Source organism: Temnothorax longispinosus, chromosome 7 (assembly GCF_030848805.1).
Source record: "Temnothorax longispinosus isolate EJ_2023e chromosome 7, Tlon_JGU_v1, whole genome shotgun sequence".
Lineage (NCBI taxonomy): Eukaryota > Metazoa > Arthropoda > Insecta > Hymenoptera > Formicidae > Temnothorax > Temnothorax longispinosus.
Window position 1 is genome coordinate 21693293 of NC_092364.1, and position 21745 is coordinate 21715037.

The 21745-nt window shown below is 37.2% G+C and overlaps 5 protein-coding genes across 14 annotated transcripts in view; 1 reads left to right on the forward strand and 4 right to left on the reverse strand.

Moving 5' to 3' along the window:
* The window catches only part of Arms (Ankyrin repeat-rich membrane spanning), a 34116-nt gene extending 27629 nt beyond the window's left edge, over positions 1-6487 (forward strand). For 8 of the 9 annotated variants that reach the window (XM_071783425.1, XM_071783422.1, XM_071783421.1 and 5 more), the window contains 6 exons: positions 5-464; positions 544-717; positions 793-937; positions 1001-1122; positions 1383-1500; positions 2970-6487. In XM_071783425.1, the coding sequence (XP_071639526.1) occupies positions 5-464; positions 544-717; positions 793-937; positions 1001-1122; positions 1383-1500; positions 2970-3727 (1777 nt within the window). In that variant the 3' untranslated portion in view covers positions 3728-6487. Of the gene's footprint in view, positions 1-4; positions 465-543; positions 718-792; positions 938-1000; positions 1255-1382; positions 1522-2969 lie in introns of those variants that run through there. The other variant, XR_011732918.1, reaches the window with a different exon arrangement.
* On the reverse strand, positions 5276-10538 carry Yrt (erythrocyte membrane protein band 4.1-like yurt). Of its 2 annotated transcripts, XM_071783434.1 has the most exons (7): positions 10025-10526; positions 9691-9838; positions 9441-9617; positions 8631-9326; positions 7817-8247; positions 7026-7448; positions 5276-6602 (listed from the first exon to the last, which is right to left on the reverse strand). In XM_071783434.1, the coding sequence occupies exons 1-7, from the start codon at positions 10175-10177 to the stop codon at positions 6471-6473; spliced, it is 2160 nt and encodes a 719-aa protein (XP_071639535.1). In that variant the 5' UTR covers positions 10178-10526; the 3' UTR covers positions 5276-6470. The 2 variants fall into 2 exon arrangements, with proteins under 2 accessions (XP_071639535.1, XP_071639536.1); XM_071783435.1 differs by lacking the exon at positions 7026-7448 and having other exon boundaries at positions 10025-10538.
* A 599-nt stretch (positions 10539-11137) lies between these two features.
* On the reverse strand, positions 11138-15219 carry LOC139816221 (cytochrome P450 CYP12A2-like). The gene is made up of 9 exons (XM_071783622.1): positions 14901-15219; positions 14541-14781; positions 14015-14258; positions 13619-13815; positions 13102-13303; positions 12669-12825; positions 12132-12380; positions 11607-11822; positions 11138-11484 (listed from the first exon to the last, which is right to left on the reverse strand). Exons 2-9 carry the CDS (start codon positions 14755-14757, stop codon positions 11377-11379), a joined length of 1590 nt encoding a protein of 529 aa, XP_071639723.1. The 5' UTR covers positions 14758-14781; positions 14901-15219; the 3' UTR covers positions 11138-11376.
* A 459-nt stretch (positions 15220-15678) lies between these two features.
* On the reverse strand, positions 15679-17151 carry Nxt1 (NTF2-related export protein 1). The gene is made up of 4 exons (XM_071782959.1): positions 16906-17151; positions 16480-16566; positions 16261-16405; positions 15679-15960 (listed from the first exon to the last, which is right to left on the reverse strand). The coding sequence occupies exons 1-4, from the start codon at positions 16924-16926 to the stop codon at positions 15779-15781; spliced, it is 435 nt and encodes a 144-aa protein (XP_071639060.1). The 5' UTR covers positions 16927-17151; the 3' UTR covers positions 15679-15778.
* A 984-nt stretch (positions 17152-18135) lies between these two features.
* Positions 18136-21710, reverse strand: LOC139816092 (uncharacterized). Its single transcript, XM_071783437.1, has 2 exons — positions 20705-21710; positions 18136-19674 (listed from the first exon to the last, which is right to left on the reverse strand). Exons 1-2 carry the CDS (start codon positions 21167-21169, stop codon positions 19375-19377), a joined length of 765 nt encoding a protein of 254 aa, XP_071639538.1. The 5' UTR covers positions 21170-21710; the 3' UTR covers positions 18136-19374.
* Between the last annotated feature and the right edge of the window lie 35 nt (positions 21711-21745).

The window sequence follows — 21745 nt, forward strand, 5'->3', positions numbered from 1 at the left end:
TTAGGGTGCGACCGCAAATTCCAGTATTGAAGGAAGTGCAACCGCTTCTCGAGATAGACAGAGACGAACGCAAGTTGGATGTTTTCCTCACGTTTCACCGCTCCAGCTTGCTTATTAGCGACATGAAAATATTCTTGCCTTTCACTATCAATCTAGACCCGTACATTAAAAAGAAAATAAAAGAGGAACAACAAAGCATAGAGGAAGACACCAATCTATTTAACAAACAAAGTGCTTGGCACGGCCACAATGTTCCGATTGATCAGTGGCCTCCACAAAGAGGCATGTCGATGAACCGGCACATGATGAAACTTGCCAAGCAATCGAGTTTGCAGGGATCCATGCCGCCGACGCCGTCGTGGGGTTACCAGCCAAGCTTTGAATGGCAAGTTCCGCCAACTTGGATGCAAATGCCTCCCATGGAACCAGTGTCAAAACCACTTTCCGCAACAACCATGTTACCGGTACATCATAAATTAATTGTATACAATTATCTCTTGCGGGTTGAAAATATGTGACTTATCGCTTCGTCTTTATTCACAGTCCGAAATTCTGGAAATAAAGCTGTCGTCCTTATCAGTGAACGGAGTCTGCGATCTAATTGACAAAATTGAAAACCTTAATTCGACCCAAGCATCTATATATAAACAAGCCATAAAAGAGAACAATATTAATGGACGAGTTTTATTACATTGCGATTTGCAAGAATTGAAAAAAGTAATTTTTTAAACACTGCGTCTTTACATTTCAAGGAGAGGAAATTCTAAATACAAATGTATTTGTATTTTTTAGGTATTTAAAATGACTTTTGGAGATTGGGAGTTATTTCGCATGGTAATTGTATCACTACGGGAAATGGAACTCTCGTCATTTACATACGAGGAGGGTCCTCGGAGTGTACGATTTACCGTAGGATCCGAACAAGTTTTACGCAAAGGTACGTTCGATATTTTTTTTTCGCTTGTTTCTTGTTCGGTTTGATCACTCTTATCTGTTATAGATCACGCTTTGCCAAATAATTCGATACGGGTGTCTGCTCATGTGGAGAAAGAGAAAGGAACATCGAGATCTGATGGGTCGACTCGCCGTGATCAAAATAAACAATCTATAATGGAAAAACAGGTATGATATAGGTACTTTTAAATGCATTAAGTAATCGATGCAATCGTAGAAATTTACGAATTGATATCGTGACTGAAAACTTATAAAAATGAATTTTCATTTATTTACATTCACACTCGGTACCAGTTCCAGGTAAGCCGCTGCTATGATTACTTTAAAAAGTAAAAAATTTCGATATATAATAATTCTATTCATCTATGTATAATACCTAACAAATACTATCCGCTGTGAATATGCTGAAGTGTCTATATACGTTTCAGGTAACGTTAGAGGAGCAAATGATTTGCGGAGCATTGCAGACGTTGAACGAGGAAGCTTGCGAAGATGTTTTAGACGTGCCATCGCCAGCGGTGGCACCAACAGACTCGCTTCCTTCAGGTGAGCCTACTCCCCTACCACTTACACTGCCTCTGGTAATAGTGCAAGAGCCACCGCAGCCTGACCAAAACAGTGACACTTCCGCCGAATACAGTGTTAACTTTTAGTCAAATCTGAAATAGGATGACTATACGATGATATGACTATAGGATAATGTATATATTCGTCAAATGAATAGCTCACGTTGTGCAAAAGCAGACTTTTCCGGCGTAACTTCTATCGAAATGTGCAACGACCAGCCATTGTTATCATTGCATTCAAGAACGGTGCTTGCCAGTATATGTTGTTAAAAGAAAAAAAAAAGATTGATATGCTTCATCCTATTTGATAGTTTTATTTGTACATCTGTATGTCTGTAGAACGCTATTTGACAGTATTGCCGACAAAAGATGTATATATATGCAATGGCAGTCGACAAACTAAAAATAATGGTTATATAAATATATTGTTATTATAAGGCCATTTGTAAGTTACAAAGTGAAAGGCTATCCTCTGTAGGAACATGTATGAGTATTTCTTAAAAAGTATTCAAGTATTAAAGTGCCAATGCGAGAAACCAATCATACATATCGCACGAAGGAAGAATACAAAATGAAAGCCATTTAACGATTGTAATAGGATTATTATTGTATGCGTACTCTTAAGATTATTATAATATAATGCTCATTTTATAAGCTAGTTTAATATCGATGTATATTGATGCCATATTAAGGAAAAAAAGAAAAAAAAAAAGATTCCAAAAACCCTCTATAGTCGGTAATTTACGAGCATACTCTTTACTGCATTTGTAAATATATGATTATAAAAAGAAAGACAAAAATTTCAGAGGCACTACTCTCAAAGCTAACTCTCGTTCGGTGTTTCCTGTGGACAATTCATGTACAAAAGACTGTGATAACGCATTGTTGACAAAACGAATATCTCGTGCGGAAAATGTGCTAACCGAGGCGACATGTAACAATGTATTATATTTTTAACACTGTTGTACGTAAAGTAATCGTGCTTGGCGATAAAATTGAAAGTTGCGTCCTGTTACTCCGGTCCATGTTACTTCCTGTACTATGTGTACACTATAAATATTATTGCTAGATTAATAGCACCATGTTATATGAGCAGTATTATGTTATTACGAGAGCAAGTGGCAATAAAACTTTCTTGCAAACCACATCTGACATTACCTTCTTTGCAATTTGTATCTGGAAGCCTTCAGTTATTATTATCAATTGCGATCAAAGCGTTTCAAAGATTGAAAATTGAAATAAGAGAATTTTAAAAAGGAAATGGAACAAATATCTTTTTCATTGATAACTTAGATTCTCATGTAAAATCTTCTTTTTTTCGATACTTTTTAAAGAAATATATTTGTTTTAAGGATTTCGAACCAAGTGGCTTCAAAATATATATTATAATCGATTAGAACATGATAATCACATGATACGAAGCAGATGTTACATGAGTCTCTGTTTTAGGACACGTCATCTCGGTACACGACACGGAATATGTACTGCTTCAATCCAGTCCGCTGCTTCACTGGGTACCGGTTAACGAGGATCCGGTCAGCTCAGACGACAGCTCGCACGATTCCACCGTGTTCCTTCAACGTACCAACTCCCAACGCAGCATCGCATCTCAATATAGCACGAGATCAGCCTGCTCGTACAAGACCCTGAAGAGAAGCGGTAGCAACATCAGCACGAGACCGTCCTCGCTATTCGTCTCCCCACCGCCGTCGCCGAAGCCTGCGATCAGGTCGAAGTCGACCGACGAGAGGTGTATGGGAAACAATGTATCCCTGAAGATCACGCCGTCGTCGGTATCCACTAAGAGACGCTCCTCCTCAACATTAAATGACGAGATAGTGATACCAGTACCCACTTCCAGCCTGGAGAAGCTATCGAAGCTGAAGGACCGTCTGATCGGCACCACGTCGACCGCGACGGCGCGGTCACCGGGCCCCGGTGGCGAGAGCGACGACGAGTCCACGCCGCTGGTATCCGAATTATCCACGCCAACGCATTCCCAATCGGACAGCGTGTTCAGACACGACTGCAGCGCGGAGAACAGCAGTTCGCCATCGTCCAACAGGAGTCTACCGCGTGACGGAGAGCGTCGCGTAGATCTAGATTACGCTGATACCGTCAGCCTTGTGATATGCGAGTCCTCGAACGCTCAATTGCCGTCTCGACACGGCACCAAGATCTGGGACGACACAGAGACGCCTGTCTGACACCTGTCGTCTTTTGTATATAATCACAACGTGTGATAACTTATAGCGTATTATACGTTTGATTGATACCGATCTCAATTTGATGAAAGTGACTGGCATCTGCTGGGCAGGTACAGATGACATAATTCTGTTTTGACGATAAGCGTCGAGATAAGATATGTCTCTCTCGTGTAAATAACGAATAGCGAGAACATGCAGGTGTTTTTTATAGTTAGATTATTAAACGTGTTCATCTGCTTATAGTGGTTTGACGGAGAACGAATAAATGCCTTCTCGCGCAAGTCACATGCGATAATCCTTAGTTTAGCGAAACGAGACGATCTCGAGATGTACGACGCCGAAGCGACATTCCGTGTAAATATTAATGCATTTACGAATGCAAAACTTTATCGACATTTTCCTTTTTATATTGAATCAGTATCGAAATATGTTGGAACGAGGGAGATGAGGAACATTTCCCGATGTATAGTATGTACCAAAGTATCCTGTCCCCAGTAATCAATTTATGTCAATTCGTAATGTCAGTGCAAATAGGTAACTTAAAGAGTAACCGATAAACGCTAGAATATTTTAAAGAAATGATAATTCAAACGACCAGTATACAATCGTTGATTAGACTACATCTAATATATAATTCTATAAATTATATCTAATGTAATTTATAGAATTTTATCTATGATTTTATCGAACAAAAAATGTAGAATGTCACAAATAACTTGTACAAACGGCAATTATTACTTATTTCACTTTATATTTAGCTACAAAAGTTTTTATAAAGAATTTTATTGAGATATTGCAAGATGGATATTTTAGTTGGACGGAATATATTCGTTTTAGTACTTCTTCCTTAATTTTAGTGTATTTTTTCCTTGTCAAATTACGATATATTAATAAAATGACAGAGAAACGCGTAAGCAATGTATTGATACATTTGTTTTATTGAAAGGCAAAAATTGTAACTACATAACATTAAATGTTTAGGACACTTCAGGACGGAATACATCAGGGTATTGATCATTCATTATAATATTGTAAATATATATATGTATATGATTGTAGATATATTAGCTTTGAAAAAATATATATATATACGCTCATTTCTTGACATTAAATACAATAAAATATTCAATCAAATACAATACATTGCAATAATGTTAAATACTGTATACAATATATTTAGAATCACGGAAACGCGCAACATAAAGTTAAACCAATTAAAAGGAGGACAAATGTTTCCTCTCTACTTTGTAACGAACGTTTGCATGCTAATTAAATACAGGGATAGTACCGCTTGTAATTAAATGCATTGTTTGTTATTAAGTGTTACGTAAAAACGTCATATCACTTCAAAGCGGCAGCTGTGTCCTCGTTAGACACGATAGTGGAATGTTACAAATCATACAGATTTAAACTGGAACATCCTCTAATACATACATATAAAATAATGACATAGCGTGGTGATATATGTATCTATTTTAATGCGTATCAAAATTATGGCATATAGAAAGGAGAATATGAGACAAGGAACAAATTACGAAAAAAAAAATATCTTAGGATAATAATCTATATATACTCTGTTACAAATATATACATAAAAATTCGATTTCACAGTTTCATAGGCGTGGAATAGTAAATACGAATATCCTTATAGCTGCATGTTTCAGGCACAAGTTGTGCTTTACCTAAGACTGGCGATGATTCGCGTATTGATTCTTTATTCATCTTTATCGATTATTGTCATCATTATAATACATAAATACATTAAATCTCAGGAGAAAGAGTAGATAAAATCAACGTCATTAAGACCTGATTAATTAGCGAATCTATAATGCTTCACTGATAAAAGTGTTCTCAAAAGTTTTGATCAAATTTACTTATTAACGATTTATTTATATAATTTATATCATATTATTGTATAATGAGAATGATAATACTTATATTTTTAATCAGTCACAGCGAATACGATTTTTTCGTTTCTAATATTCGCATAATTGCATATTCGTCCATCGCACGTTAAATTCAAAGGCACAATGACTGCTAATATAAAAATGCTACCTTATAAATGCATAGGCTTAACATTTAGACACGAGCAATATACGTTGCCTCACGAAATATGTAGGTCTGTTCGTTTTAGCTGCACTCTGTTACTTCCCATAATTAAAGCGAAACGAAAGTACATTTGTCCTTTGCAGATAGAAACATAATAAAATTGTAAAAAACAAACGTAAATAGTGCGCTTAACGCGAATAGACCTTGCATACATACTTTATAATACATGTTGGCAGATTATAAGGACACTTGTTTTATCAACACATAAGTTTAAAATAAATGCATCGTACAATTAAGGAATGTTCGCGACATTATAAACAGAAAGCTTATCTCATTATGCAAATTCTCAGTCGGCATAAAACGATCTCTATTAACCGACATAAAGATATCCTAGCAGTGACTTAAGCAATGCCTTCCTAAAATAGTACTCTGCTTTTATACTACTTAAGTATATCTTAGGACCCTTTCATAAAAACTATTTTTTTAACATAGTAGTTTTTTACGTGTCCAATTTTAATTGTCACAATTGTCATAAATTGTCATGACTAACATCACGCACTTTGTAAAGCAAGTAAAAAAAAACAAAGATGTAGGCAGTCCGAGGAAGACCAAAGTAAATATATATACGTTGGTGCTATTTTCTCGCGCATTGTACATCGACATTATTTCTCCTTTGTAATATTTAATAAATATTTTATAACTGTGTGGTAATTACCGTCTTTCTCGTGATTACTGTATGCTTGGTTGGCGTTTGACCAGGTGCTGGACTTTGTGACGGATCCGCTACCAGCCAGGGACTAATGTCTGACGCCGCTTGACTTTCATCCTGCAAAACAGATCTTTTAGTACTTTTACACTACTCCGAATTAATTTTTCTCGATTAACAATAATTATTTAAGAAAATTGTCACATTTAATTGAATCGAATATTAATAATATTAGTCCTTTGTATTGACTGACTAACTTTAACATTTTAATGGTTCAAATGACGAACTCGAAGATTATTTAATACTTTACTATTCACACACACAGAGGCGACTTTCACGTGGGACGAAAAGCAAATTTTCATTACGCTTTCACCAACAGAATCAACTTACTCCTAGAATAAAATCTTACTTTCCCTTTACGATCAACACTGAATGATAAGTCTCTTAGATTTGTTCTAAAAGTAATTTTCTGTTCTTGGTGAAACCAGGGCGTTTATGTAATAGATGAGACGCTGGCCTGCAAGCGTAAAAAATGTAACTGACCTTGTGTGTAAGTGTCGTAGTGGTCGTTTGTATCTCCTCGGTTTTAACGACCCGCGCTCCGGCTTTTTCTGTATCCGCGTCGACTTTTTTCTCCGTTGTAACCGGTTGTAAATCTTTGAAGGGATTGAGTATGCCCAGGAACGGATTCGAGTCTATGAACGGATTAGTGTTCTTTTTCTTGTCGTCTTCCGGTTTTGCTTCCTCCTCGGAAGCTTCGGCCGTGTTAGACGCGTCAGTATCGTTAGTGAACGGATTAAAAGGATTTTGCGACTGGTTCGATACTTTCGGGCTTAATGGCGTGGTCTTTTGTTCGATCTGTCCCCAACTGTCCAATGAAAAGTGTGTTACAGTTACAGCGTCGTCCGTAGAAGGATTTATTGCTGTCGTCGCTCCGCTCACAGAGAGAGTCAGTTTGTCACCGCCCTATATTTGATGAAGAAAGCAAGAAAGCAAACACATTACAGCTGGCAGCTAGCGATATAAAGCAGACGCAATAAATAATGTAAACACAAACAACAACAGAATAATAATCTTGACAAAATTATTGTTCAATAAGCTGCTAAGTCTTCAAAAACCTTATCGTACGATATTCGATAGTACATAATGCAAATACAAAAAGGTATTCTAAGTTATACTAAGGCAAAAATACTTGAAATTTTAAGAGATATAAAATATAAAAAGAATACGCGATCAGTGTACAAAAAAGACGCACAATTTATAAATGATTCAAGCAGGACAAAAAATTATAAAAATACAAATGAAACTATAGATGAGAGTTTGACGATGCTTACCACGGAAACGATAGTCGCCGCATCCGAATGTTGATTCTTCTTCGCGATCGCTCCAGAACCGTCCGTGGACGTGATGGAGACCAAATTCGAGTTTTTTCCCTGCTCAAGAGTCGCCTTCAGTATGTTACACTTTAGGGATTCCGGTGGAATTGGCGTTCGAGGGGGTAACGACGATGTTCCACCCACTTGATTATTAGGCACTAGCTGCACTTGATTGGCGATAGTTTCAACTGTTAAACTGGTCTTCATAGGTTCTGACTCTTTCTCACTGCTGCTGGTCGTCGCCTGGTTTCTGGCCTCCAGCGGTTGTTGATCTTTGGCGAGAGACTTCAGCAGGGAATCCATCAAAGGTGATGACGTACCCTGAGCGCTTGAGGAGTCTGAAGATTTTGTACTGCATCGACTCGGCTGACGCTGCAAGGGTTCGTCGGCTGAAAATATTTTTGAACCACGTTTTCAGAGCACGACATAATGTCCAATAAAATATGACAGATAAGAAAAATCAGAAAAATAATTCCTAACAATGGTAGTTTAATTTTTCTTGTGTTAAAACTTAATTGAATGTGCCATATTAAAGTATATTAAAAATATCTGAATAAAAATATATATTTTTTTTAATATTCTCTAAGTATAATTTATTTCAAATATAAACTAAAGCATGATATTTTATTATCTATTCGCATTTTTAAAACTTGTAAAAATTCTTTTTTTTTTTAATAAATTAAATAAGGTTTAATATATTAAGTATTAGATTTCAAAATACGGATGTTATATTCATCAAACGCTATCATATATTCCATACACTACAGCTCACCTGGAGGTGGAGATGGTTGCGGCTGCTCCACTTGACGTTGCCTTTCGCGAAGAACGTGACTTTGCCGTCGCGCATACCTCTGACTCGGTCGTCGCTCGAATTGCACGGTGCGGCGCGCCCGATTCAGCTGCGTCGTCTGAAATTCCGTTTTGCCGCTGTAACGGAAACGCGAGCCCATACGGAAAAAGTTCTGGCGGCCGCTGGCGCCCTTAACCGGTGCGCGAAGACGGAAAAAAGCATGATGTTCCACCGCGCACTTCCAAAGATGCTTGCAAGCTTTCTCGTTGACCAGCCTGAAGACAAAGGTATGCTCCTGTTCGCCTCTACCCTCGTCATCCTCCTCCACGACCACCAGGGTCAGCTTCTTCTTCTTGAAGTCCAAACGACCGATCTTCGGCCAGAAGAACAAGCCTATTTTCTGCGTGCCTTCGAAGACCAGAATGCCGGTCGGGGTCAAGCCTAAAGAGTATTCGCAAGCGTCTTTGCCAAGAACAGTGTGCATGTCGACGCCGTACATGTCTAGCCATTTAGCCTTGCTAAGATACGCTGATTCTGCCTGAGCTGGACTAAGACCAGAACACTTGACGTACTCTTCCAATATCTCCAGCTCCATCTGCTCCGTTTGACCCGGTATGAAGCGGAATTCCGACACGGTCACAGCGCTATGATTAACAGGATCGTAATCTCCTAGTTCAGCTAAAATAAGAATTTCATCCTTCAATTACACGCTACAATTATTTGCTGTACGATGACAACTACGATAAGATAGTAGCTTAATTTTAATTAAAAATACTGCTCGAACAAACTTACATTGAAGAGCCAGAGCAGCTAGCTGAACCGCAACTTGATGAGGACAATGAAGCCTGCCTTCCAAAACGTCTTGCTTCAATTGCAAGAAGAACTGATACCGCGTCAGCTCCTCACGCAGCGTGTTCGGTTCCGAAGAATAGAATTTTACTTTCAACCTAAGCGTGTACGGAGGTCCAACTAAAATAAGAAGTTATATAAGTTTTAACATTCAGCTTGAAAGAATTTCAAGAACAAGCGCGGTGACACATACTTTTGACTTGTTTCTTGATAGGTTTCGTTGGATCTAACCAATGTTTGACGTTATTGCTATCCGTGTATTGGAGTCCAAAGTAATCCTTCTCGATCAAGTCGAGACTATAAAACACCTGTTCGTATAAGTCATTAGCCAATGCTTTTTTCTGCAAAAGAAGGCCAGCAGTTACGAAACCTGAATACAAATGTGTATATATGGTGTAAAAGTTTTAAGCTGCTCTTCTAGTCCGATGATCTCTCTCCTCTTTATCTTCACGAAGATACGAAGATAAAGGGAAAAGTCTCAGATTAGACAGGTCTCTGACAACAATTGAAAGAGAGAAAAAACTTGCCGACAAGTCGATGGACAGATCCGTGCCGTCCAGCAGTACCACCCTGCACTGCACGAGATTCTTGTTGCTGGGCAGCCTCTGGTTCTTGATCTGCGACGAGGCGTTCTGGCCGCTGACGCCGCGCGCCCTCCGTCGCGACAGGAATCTCAGCATCCTGGGTCCTCGCCGTCAAACCGGGACGCGCGATCGTCGACCATCGACCCGCGGATGAGACGCGATCCGCGATCCGCGATCCGCCCACTCTCCCTCTCTTGGCGATGACGCGACGATACAATGCGATGTGTGACGTGACGCGACGCGACGCGACGCGATCACCGCTTGCGAAATTCGTAAAGTCTGAAATCCCGCACGTCACATTCTACGCCCGCTCGGGGATCATCACGCAGAGCGGCCGCGCCGCACGGCAATATCGAGGTCCACGCGACCACCCCCGCATCCACGAGCGCGCGTATGTATTGTATACGCCCGTCGCCCGACGGCGGAATTCGGAAAACGCCGAGCCGACGGACGCTCCTTCCCCGATGAGTTCCGGAACGCGCGATAGGCGTCCGAAGTTAACGCGCGAAAGGAACGTCCGTGATTTGAACGACGTGCGTAATATTGCGTAGCGGCCCGCGGCCGTCCTCGGAGAATCGTCCAGGTTGAAGGAGAACGCATCCCGAATATCCCGATGGCAGAACCGATATATTTTTGTATATAATTATGGCTGTGGTCGACTTGACGCTACGAATGCTTCGAAGCATATTCCTCTTCTCTTTTCTTTCAATGAAGAAAGAAGGAGAAGAAGAACGCTCCAAAGCATTTGTAGCGTCAAGTCGACCGCAGCCTATATATATAAAAAACTATTTCCTGGACAGACACTTGTACATGAAAATATAATATACAATAATACATATAAAATATATATAAAATACGTTTATTATAATATAAATAAAATGTGTAATTATAACATTTTATGCTTTTGTACTCGATTATAATTTTTAATTATTTCGACGAGATTGGAGATATATCACATTAAGATTATACGTATCAATGATTATTAATTTTTTTTTTATTAAACACTTATTGCAATAATAAAATAATTAAAACTTAAGTATAAAATTATTTAGCGTATTGTATTAGCAATTGGATAAAACTTTAATTTTGAGAAATAAACATTCATATGAAAAAGTTTACGATTATTTAAATATTTTAAATTAACTTCCTGTAATTTAATTTCTTTTAAATGCTTTGTTTCCTTGTATACTTATACCATATAATTTGAATACATTTGAACGTAACGTTATACCTATATTTAAATAATATTGAAGTACTCCGCAAAACGATTAAATTATGGAAAGATTAAAAATGATCTACAAATCGATGAGTTTGAATCTCAATGGTGATGTTACCGAGTTTACAATCTGGCTCTTGTATTCGAGCGGTCCATAATGCCACTCAATCCGAAAGTTTCGTACGACCTATATATATAAAAAACACACTTTTATATATCACATTCTTTTGCAATTTAATAAAAATTTGCAAAATAATACAAATGTTAGAATAAATAATAAAATAATAAAAATAATAAAAGTTTACAAACTTTCAAAATAAATATCATGAGCTCCATCTCGGCGACTCTTTGCCCAACACAAGAGCGAACACCATATCCGAAAGGCATGTACACGTAGGGATGCAAAGTTTTGTATGATAAGTATTCGAGATTACCCCGCATCCATCTCTCGGGAATATATTTCTCTGGTTCCGGAAAATATATGGAATCCATCGAAAGCAGCGCGTGACAAGCCATAACGTTTGACTGATGACATGTAAGGAGTGATTGAGAATGACATGAACAGATGGTTGAGGGTCACAAAGTTTTATTTGTCATTTAATTTAAAGTAAACTTTAATAGAAATTTAATTTTTAATACTTGATGTTAAAAATTATGAAATACTGATGGTATGCAGATGGCATTTAATCACATTTGGCAAAAAATAATTTAAAATTCGTTAAAGAATTCATAATTTATTGATTGTGACTCACAGAATTTTATTTGTTATATTACCTAAAATGACTGTTAGATTTTTTAATTACATATTTTTTAATGCATTTTTATTATACATACTCCTTCTGGTATCGTGTATCCTCCTATGGATACTTGCGTCTGCATAGTTCTTAAAACGCCACTGACGATGGGAAACAGTCGCATAGATTCTTTAATACAGGCTTTAACATATGATACATTCTTCAGGATGTCTTCTGTAATATGCGTGGTTTTGTCAGGTAATACAGAAATTGCTTCCTCTCGCAATTTTTCTTGTTTCTCCGCATTATTTGCCATATAATATAGCAAAGCGCCAGCTGCATTGCTAGTCTATATATATATATAAAATAAAAAATGTTATTTATTTTTAATTCTAGTAATTCTATTAATTCTGCTATAAGATTTCTTAATTTTATATAGCCTATTACGAATATATGTATAAGTAACAATACTTCATCTATATATTGTTCAGAACTGTCAAAAAACTTAAAATATTGTAACCATTTATTAGTACTATTTTATTATTATTTTCTTCGGAAGAATTTTCAATTTTATAAAAGATTTATAAAAGATTTATAAAAGTTTATAAAAGATATGATTATATATCCACATATTTACCGTATCAGTGCTCATTAATATATCCAAAGCCATTACGTGAGCTGTTTGTTTATCAATACTCAAAAGTTTTTCTAATATACTGCGATCTTTTAGATTCGTATTATCTGCGGTCTCCAAAAATTTCGTTTTAGCGAATTCGACATGTTTTTCCGATATTCTAAATAATTATAAATTTATATTATAAATCATTTATAAATTATGCCGATTATGGTAACAAGTAAATTGCCTTTTAAATTATTTATTTTCGACATATAAGATAAGTTATATACAAGCAAAGTACAAAAATATAAATAACAAAAATAAAATATATATTAATTTTTATTTAAAAAAAAGGCGTATGAAGAGTGATTAAAAGCAACAAGTTCGCGAGAATTTTGCGAATAATATGCTCTCTCTGGCATTTAGTATAACGATTATAAATTTCGATACTTACGCATTAATTGTATCCAAAGCATGGAATAGCTTCTTGAGGTTCCGCGTATTGTACACTTTCCATAGAGATGGCAGATTTTCCAAACGATATATCAGATCGAACGCTTCCTGTACGCAATTAATCATTTGTTGCGGTTCCGAGTCCACAGCAAGATTGGGCTTCAAGCATCCCATTCGGCAATTTAACGCAATTGAACACATCGCTGTTAATTATTATATAATCAATATAAAAATAAAATAATATAAAAGAATTTTTTTCTAAAGTTCTGTTTCGTCAATTCAACGCATTGTTACAAACAGAGCTTATATATTTGCATCAATTTTGGTCGCGTTCAGCAGACCAAGCCGCTGAGTCGCAATCGAATGTGATTGGCTCTTACTTTTAGAACCAATCAATCAGCGCAGAGTGTTGATAAGACGAACTCAACAGTTGTGTCTTGCGTTATTTTTGAAGGGAATTATGAAATATTGACGATACATAAAAGTCTTGCGATTCACTTGCATATGCGCGTACTTACTTTCTAAACTCCATTTATATAATTCATTCATAAAATCACTTGGCAATTCCAAAATTTTAGGATCTCGCAATGCTGGCAGTTTCTCTACGAAGTCGCTGGTTATCTCGTTGATCTGTCTAGCATACGTTTTGACTATGTCCGGTCGCATCATGGGCAAAGTGACTTTTGATCGAAAGTCCTGCCACGATTCTCCCTGACTAAATGCAGAAAAAAATCATTTTTACCAAGAGAGAAAATAATACGTCATATATAATTTACAAGCTGATATTATATAGAGATATCCAACAGAAAAAAGAAATAGTGAGGAAAAAAAGAATTAAAAATTGAAAGATTGTTTGGCATCAATGCGTTATGGATAAAGTTTCGTTATATTCTTCCTAATGGTCGTTATCTGACCTTGTTACGAGGCCGTACTGTCCGTTGTAGATGTGTTCTCTGCTCTGGCGATAGTAATGCAAGGGCTCCAGGGCGATTCGCGATGGCCATTTGCCTTGCAACTTATACATCTCCTGACACAACTCTGGAGAGAATAGAAAGATACGCGGTTGTTCCTGTGTTGGGTCGTCTAATTTAACGATATTGCCATATTTATCACGCAGCATCCGCATCAGTGTCAGAACATTCACATTATAGTATTCACCTGCATCGTTTATGCCAATAATTGATTTTAGATAAATTAATAAGAATTAATAGACCAGTTATAAAATATATATAGATAAATATAAAGTGTAAATATATTTTATCTTTATTTTTATTTCAATGTGTCAGAACCAAAAAAGTTTGCATTATTAAATAACAACACACAAAAACTCTAAACATGTAAAGTGACTCGAATATCTGTTTATCATCTATTATGATTCTGACATTATTTTGTGTAGACCTTCTATGCGCGATTGAATATATGGACGAAATAAATTGTTACCTATAAAAGGCATAAATCTAAAGTTATTGCCAAGTAAAGGTAGTGCTTTTGGACCAGGAATATCCTTGGTCGGCCGTACGTATTGCGATGTATTGTCAGTTTTAACTGTTTTATATCCCATCGGATTCATTTTCATAGATCTTGCGCGACATAGCATTTTCGATGGCAAACGCACATCGTTGATTCCGTGAATAAAAAATCTGGCATTCCGTGGCATACTTATCGGATTTCTTTAGACTTTCTATATTGATATATATATACATAGTGATACATTGCCATAAAAGTTATAATTAATTATAATTAACATGTATTTAAACTTAACAATTATTTAATGGAATATCGTAGAAGAGAAATACGTACCGTATTAAAATGTAAAATTGTCAGTTTGCTCGTACCGTGGTTTTCGGAAACGCACTATCCAGAATTAAAAGAAAGTATTTGCACTCGAGTAATATTGCGTAAGAAGTTAACAGGAATTGAATAATTTTAGTGTCGTCATATATCTTTCAATCTTTTTTCTTTTACAGATTCGATGTTCTTCGATCGACAGATGTTCCTCTTCCTTGCTCCATACTAAACGAAAGCTAACTTCTTTCTGACGATTTGTTTTTGACCTTAATGATCTTAATGTCCGTTGTTCTTAACAATCTTGTTGTGTTCATCGCAATAAATTGGTAAACATTTGATGGGTCACACAGATAAAACCAGTAACTTACTTTCCTTTGTCTCAATGTTTTTGACAACATAAAATTTTATTCTTTAGAATATAAGGGAAAAATTCATTTTTATATTTTCTATCACGTTTCCTTTATTATAATAATTTTATTTATATTCTGTCTTGTGTGTGCATTTTCTAATCTTTCTCGTAAAATTATACACTTAAAGAATCAACGAGCATACTAATTTATTAATACAAAACTTAAATATTGCCTTTATACATTGATTTAAAAGATTAAAAGTAAAAATGAAAAAAATTATCAATTTTTTTTACAATTGAATTTTGTCTCTGATAGCAATATCTAGCAATTGTCTAAATTATTTCGTTCTTGTTTTCAAATAAGTACATATATTGTTAATCTCATTTTTCATTCATCTATGTATATATGTGTGTATGTGGGTCATATATTATAGATACATATTGCAATAAAGAAATTTATTAAAATAAAAATTAAGTTATACATCACAGTATAAAATAACATATTTATTATACTCTTAAACACCTACTTAATACAATAATACTAACTTGTTGTATTATTATCTAATAGTTCTTGTGCTCGAAAGCAGTCGCTTACAATTTTCCATTTATCACCCATAGCCGTAATTAAGAAAGTTTGATTAAACGGTTTTGAATTCTTGTCGTCGTATTTCACTTGACCACCGACTTTGACGAGAAACGTTAATTGGTTGGCTACCTCTGGACCTATTATTAACATATTACAGAAAGATAAAATTAGACAGAAGATAAAGAATAAATAGACAGAAGATAAATTTAAATAGCAATCTCTTGGTATTGCGTGCTATTAAGATAAATGTTATATATGAAATACAAATATGAATATCATTACATACAAGTATTAGAGTGAGAATTTATTTGAAAATATTATCAAAATTTAAGTTATACAAATTAAAATACAATGTAATATGTATAAATTTTTACAGTAAAAAATACAAGTAAAGTTAACATAATTTATTTAAGAATAATGTAATTATTAGCATTTACCTGTAATTGGCTGAGCATCAAGAGTATGGACACTATGTTCTGAAGATGGTAGATCCGTCCAGAATTTTTGTATATTGTCTTTGCCTGTTACCCCATTTCCGTTCCATATCAGAGTAGCGCTATCCATGTACATTCTTGAAATCAGCTAAGACAGATTACATATAAAATTAAAATATATAATCAAGAAAGAATACGTTTGACAGTATTATTGTTACTTACATATCTCCGCTTGTCTAAAGATTCGTAGTACAGTTTTGTGAATTCTTCTGCGGTACGACAAGCTTGGTCAATTTTAGCTTTCAAGTCCTATAAAACGAGCGTAGATGTAAAAATCAGGGCAAATATAATTAAGTATTTTAAATATATATTTTATGAACATATTAGTTGCTTTCCATTTACATCGAAACTCAGATAATTCTCACTTGCAACTCAGTTAAATGCAGTGAGTTTTTATCCACAATCGAGACCATGTGCTTTAAAGTGAGGTTATGGACCTGTATTATTATGCGATAGCTTTATCACCAAAATAAATACAAATCTTACCTGAGTATAAAATATTCACATAACTGAGTGACTCAGATCACTTGAGTGTAAATGAAAAGCAACTGTAGATGTTTATCATAATTTATATATGTATCACAATACCTGTTCCATCTCGATTATCATGTATGTCCGACACAAAAAATTTTTATACGTCAAAATCTAATGGTCCTTGCGTCAGACGAACAAAATACACAGAATGCAGCAATGCAAGGTTAGCAATAACAAGAATGTTTCAATTAAACCATCAGTATTCTCAATACCGAAAAATCATTCCGTTTTTAGCGCGAAATACATGGAGTAAACACGAGAGCGACCATATTTGTGTTTATTGTCTCACTCCCACTAACGTCTTGTCGATAAATGGCGGACCAATATAGCTTTGTCTCACTCCCACTAAAGAATCGAAAGCGCTGATCGGGAAATGGCGGAGCCAATCAGCGTTCACCATTAAGCGCGTTCAGCGGACCAAGCCGTTCAGTACCAGTCGAACGTGATTGGCTCTTACTTTTGGAACCAACCAATCAACGCAGAGTATTGATAAGACGAACTCAACAGTTGTGTCTGCTGAACGCGGCCATTGGCTAACCTCTTCCTTGACCAATTCTATGTTTATCTGTCCACTAGCGCCTCTATATACACAAAACGTATATGTTGAACTACGTAGCCATGTCCACAATTGTTTCCAACGGGTAAAACGCTATGTTTACGATTATCTCGAAATAATGTGGCTTTTATCGGCCATGAGCATGAGCCGGAAAGAATTTTACACTGTTTTGTAAGATGTGCGAAACACGAACGCGACGTTAAAATATCATTTATTAAATTTCCATAAATTCGCAATAAAATATTGAACGATTTTGGAAAAAAAAACAGCATTGCAACATGATAACGTTTAAGTATATGAGATTCAGATAAATTTTATAAAACGGAAACAATAATTGAATTGTAGAAAGATGAGATAATTTACAAATCGGTGAGCTTCAATTGCAACGGCGATGTCACCGTGTTTACAACTTGACTTTAATAAAATTTTGTGAAAAATTCTTTTTATATCTTCTAGCTCGTATTTCATTATAATTTTATTTATTTATATTATTCTCTCGGGTTCTAATCTTTTTTATAAAATTACTCAGAGAATCAATTGACTACTAATATATATTAATATAAAATTATAACTATGACTATATGCATTTATATAAAAATTAAATTAAAAGTTACACCCGAATCTTAGTTATTTAACGATATTTTTAGTCGAAATACAAATAGATCTGACATGTATTGACAAATTACTCAAGCGAATTAATCGCAGGCATATAAAAAGGGATTTCCATATCCAGTTTTTGATTTTTTATTTTCACCATACAATCTGTTTGTTATTATTACAATGTGTGTTATAATATTTCGTATCGGTCCCGATTGCACGTATGAACTGCTCAAAGTAAATAACTCATTTGCGTCGTTTAAGGTTTAATAGTTAATCGAGGATAATCGTCGGGATAAACTCAAAATGTTTGATATATTCGGGTACAAATATTCGCGCGACAGATCATATGAAACATACATATGTATATAGTAAAGGGTGATTCTTAATTACATACATCAAGTAAATATGCATGATATTTTAAAATTAACAAAAGTTTTTTTCCTAAACATCTAGTTGTAACACAGCATTTATTATAATATTAATTTTTTTTTCCTGGCAACAGTTGCTTTAGATGAGCAAAAAAATGTAGCTGACTAGAATCTGTCCGCACTAAATAAATTTTAAATCTAAGAGGTGTTACCATATACCATAATTTCATACTAATGAAGCAATTTTCATCACATTAATGTTTTATTTTTTTTTTAATACTGTGTTGTATTTTTGTTTTTGTTGTATGTAATTAAGTATCACCCTGCATATCCAATAAGGATGTCACGAATGTCAAGAAAGGATTTGCTTATCTAGTATACTCTGGAGAAATTCCCTTAGAAGCGAGACACTTCCAATTATAAAAATAATTTAAAATTTCGAGCTATCGACGAGTAATGACGGTATTAATAAGCACGCTCTTCGAATCACTTTAGAAGTATTGTAGAAAATCAGAGGCTTCCAAGAAAATTTTAGAAGAAACTCAACAGCCTTAACAATTATAAAAATCTTGGCATTTCGACTCATTGTAGACTGGCCATTACATTTGTCGAAATTATATATATATATTTTTTTAATAAAGAAAGAAGATGGCTTTCTTTAAAGAGATTCTTGGAAGATCCGACATTTCTGAAATGATGTCTGAAGCGATTCGAAACATTATAGCGACAGAATCGCTCGCGAAGGTGGAATCTAAAAGACGAAACTTGGCATGTTCGCTCTCAGGGAATACCTCGCGCGACAACACAACGGTCGGCCGCTGTTCCCGATACGTAAGTGCAGGTTCCCCAGTTTTCGACAAGATCCCCATCGAGAGCTGGAATTTTAAAGAAACGAGGAAACAATATATTACACAGTCGCGCAGATCTGTCGTGCGCACCACGTTATTCATTCATTCGTTCGCTCGTTTACACGCATATGATCAGCTTCCTTCTCGTGTGTTATCTCCGGTCGCTGCTACGACCGCCATTCCTGTAGCCGCCGCGTCCGCGCGAGTTGCTCTTAGTCGTCGGCGCCGATTTCGTCGTCGAGTCCGACGAGGAGTATCGTGCCGATCCTCCGGATACACCTGAACCGCTGCCACTGCCGCTGCCGCTGCCGCTACCACCGCTTCCACCGCCGCTGGGGGTGGTATTGCTGCCGTTGCCGCCGCTGCCACCACCGCTGCCGTTTCCGCTCTTCGCGGTCGTCGAACTCGCCGCAGATCCGCTACCGGGAGCCGTTGTGTTACTCTGACTCGCCTACGACAGATTACATGTGTCCTTTTCAATCGGAATAGGCTGGATACTCGACGTTATCGAGCATGGCAAGACGTTCTCGAACACAAGAGATTCACTATCTCCAACGTCCTTTAACTTCTAACTGACCGTCAACTTTCAAAATAGCCAACTTCTATTAGCTATTCTGAAAAGTTAACGGTCGGTCGGAAGTCAACAGACGCGCGTTGGAAATAGTGGCCCTTGATTAAGCTCCGTTAAAAGTTACCTTCGTGGTCCAATGTCGAGTCGAATTGGATACGATGCATTATAACAACCTATCGCACAATTCTTCAAGCATTTGTATCTATACGCGATTACGATCGACAAACATACCTTTGAGATCTCCAAGTAAAGATTCCTGAGTTCCTCCAGGGGATAAAAATTCTTTGCTCCATGTTAGACCAAATAAAATTAAGAGGATTTGAAATGCTTTTGATCTACGCTCATTTACGAGGAATAATTTTTAGATCGGGTTAAAGAAAAAAGGGTATAAAGGTAATAAAGGGTTAAAGAAAAAAAAAAGCAGGAACATAATCAATATTTTTAACGCTTTTTTTAATGTGTTTTCAGACTTCGCACTTATTGAAGTCTATTGCAGGTACCTAAGCGGCTTTTAACATAAAACGTAATATAAAAATTTTGTAATAAACGTAAAATATAAATTTTGTAATAAAAGAAACGTTAAAATGTAAATTTCCAGATAACTTTTTGCCAATTAAAAGACACAACGACGAAAACACCATGCGAGACTGCATAATTCTCAATTCAACATTCGGAAGGGATCGCCGCGCGCTCTGTATCCCCGTCGCGCTTGCAAATGTCTCGAATGTAATTCGACAATAACGACAAGAACGTCAAGTAAAGTAAAAGGTAAGATAATTTATAAAATTTTCCGACGCTTAGCACCGCGCCTAGACCCGCGCCTAGTTCGGCGCTTATTGCTACTATCGCTAGTGCCGTGCCGCCTCGCCGGTGGAATCGTCGTGGGTGACGCTGTCGGTGATCTATGTACCAGAGGCTGCCGTCCCGGTTGACCGGAGATACTGTTGGCGTTGCCGTTGTTGGTGATGCTGTTGTTGACGTTGACGTTGCTGCTAGGCGGGCCCGAGCCGCTCTGGTTGACCAGCTGCTGCGACAGCATCGGGTTCGGGTCGCTCATGTTCACCTGCTCGTTGATCACCATGCAGAACTCGCCGATCTTCTGGATGTCGCCGTTCTTGCCCGAGTAGAGGGTCAGGCATTGCCGCCAGACGGACGCGTAGCCCTTGGTGAGCCGCACGATGTCGCCCGGCATCAGGAGCTGACTGGGCTCGTCCCAGATGGAGACGTTCATGCAGGCGGTGCTGTCGGCCACTTTGAACGTTCGAACTTCGCGGTTCTCTTTGGTGATGGTAGGGTGGCTAACGTCCAAAACGATAAACACTACGTTAATGTTCTTCTGGCCCGCGCGGATGTCCTTTATCTGCACGTAATCCATCGTGGCCCTCCACGGATCGAGCACGGCCACGCACACATGCACACACGCGTCCGCACACACACATATATACGCGCGTGCTCGCGCGCGCGCTGACGGGGCGGATCGAGAGAGTATCGTAATCAGTAACGGAGGAATAACGTTCTCACGGGAGGTGTATACCGCGCCGGGCGACGTGCGTTCCTCAAATGACACGATCGACGACGAGCACCGTGCCACCGTCACCGTGCGTCAAAACGCGCCCTCCCCCTTCTCCATCCTCCCCAATCCTCCCACGAACGAAATCGAGCCGATCGAGTCCCCTCGGAGAAGTCCAAGTCGTCGGAGAGTCTCTCTTTCCTCTCTCTCTCTCTCGCCTTTTTTTGTTGCGTCGTTAGCCGTGGTTATCTGCGCTGCCCGTGCCACGCTTCCTCGGAAATTATTTTATTGTCAGCTTGGAGCTACACAGCTCGACGGAAGCATCTCGGAGAAATGAAAGAGCCGGACGAGAGCCGTGAGCCATGACCAATGCCAAAAACGACACGCGGTCCCGTCGAAACGAGATGGAAGGGACACTCACACAAGAGACAACCCTGACAA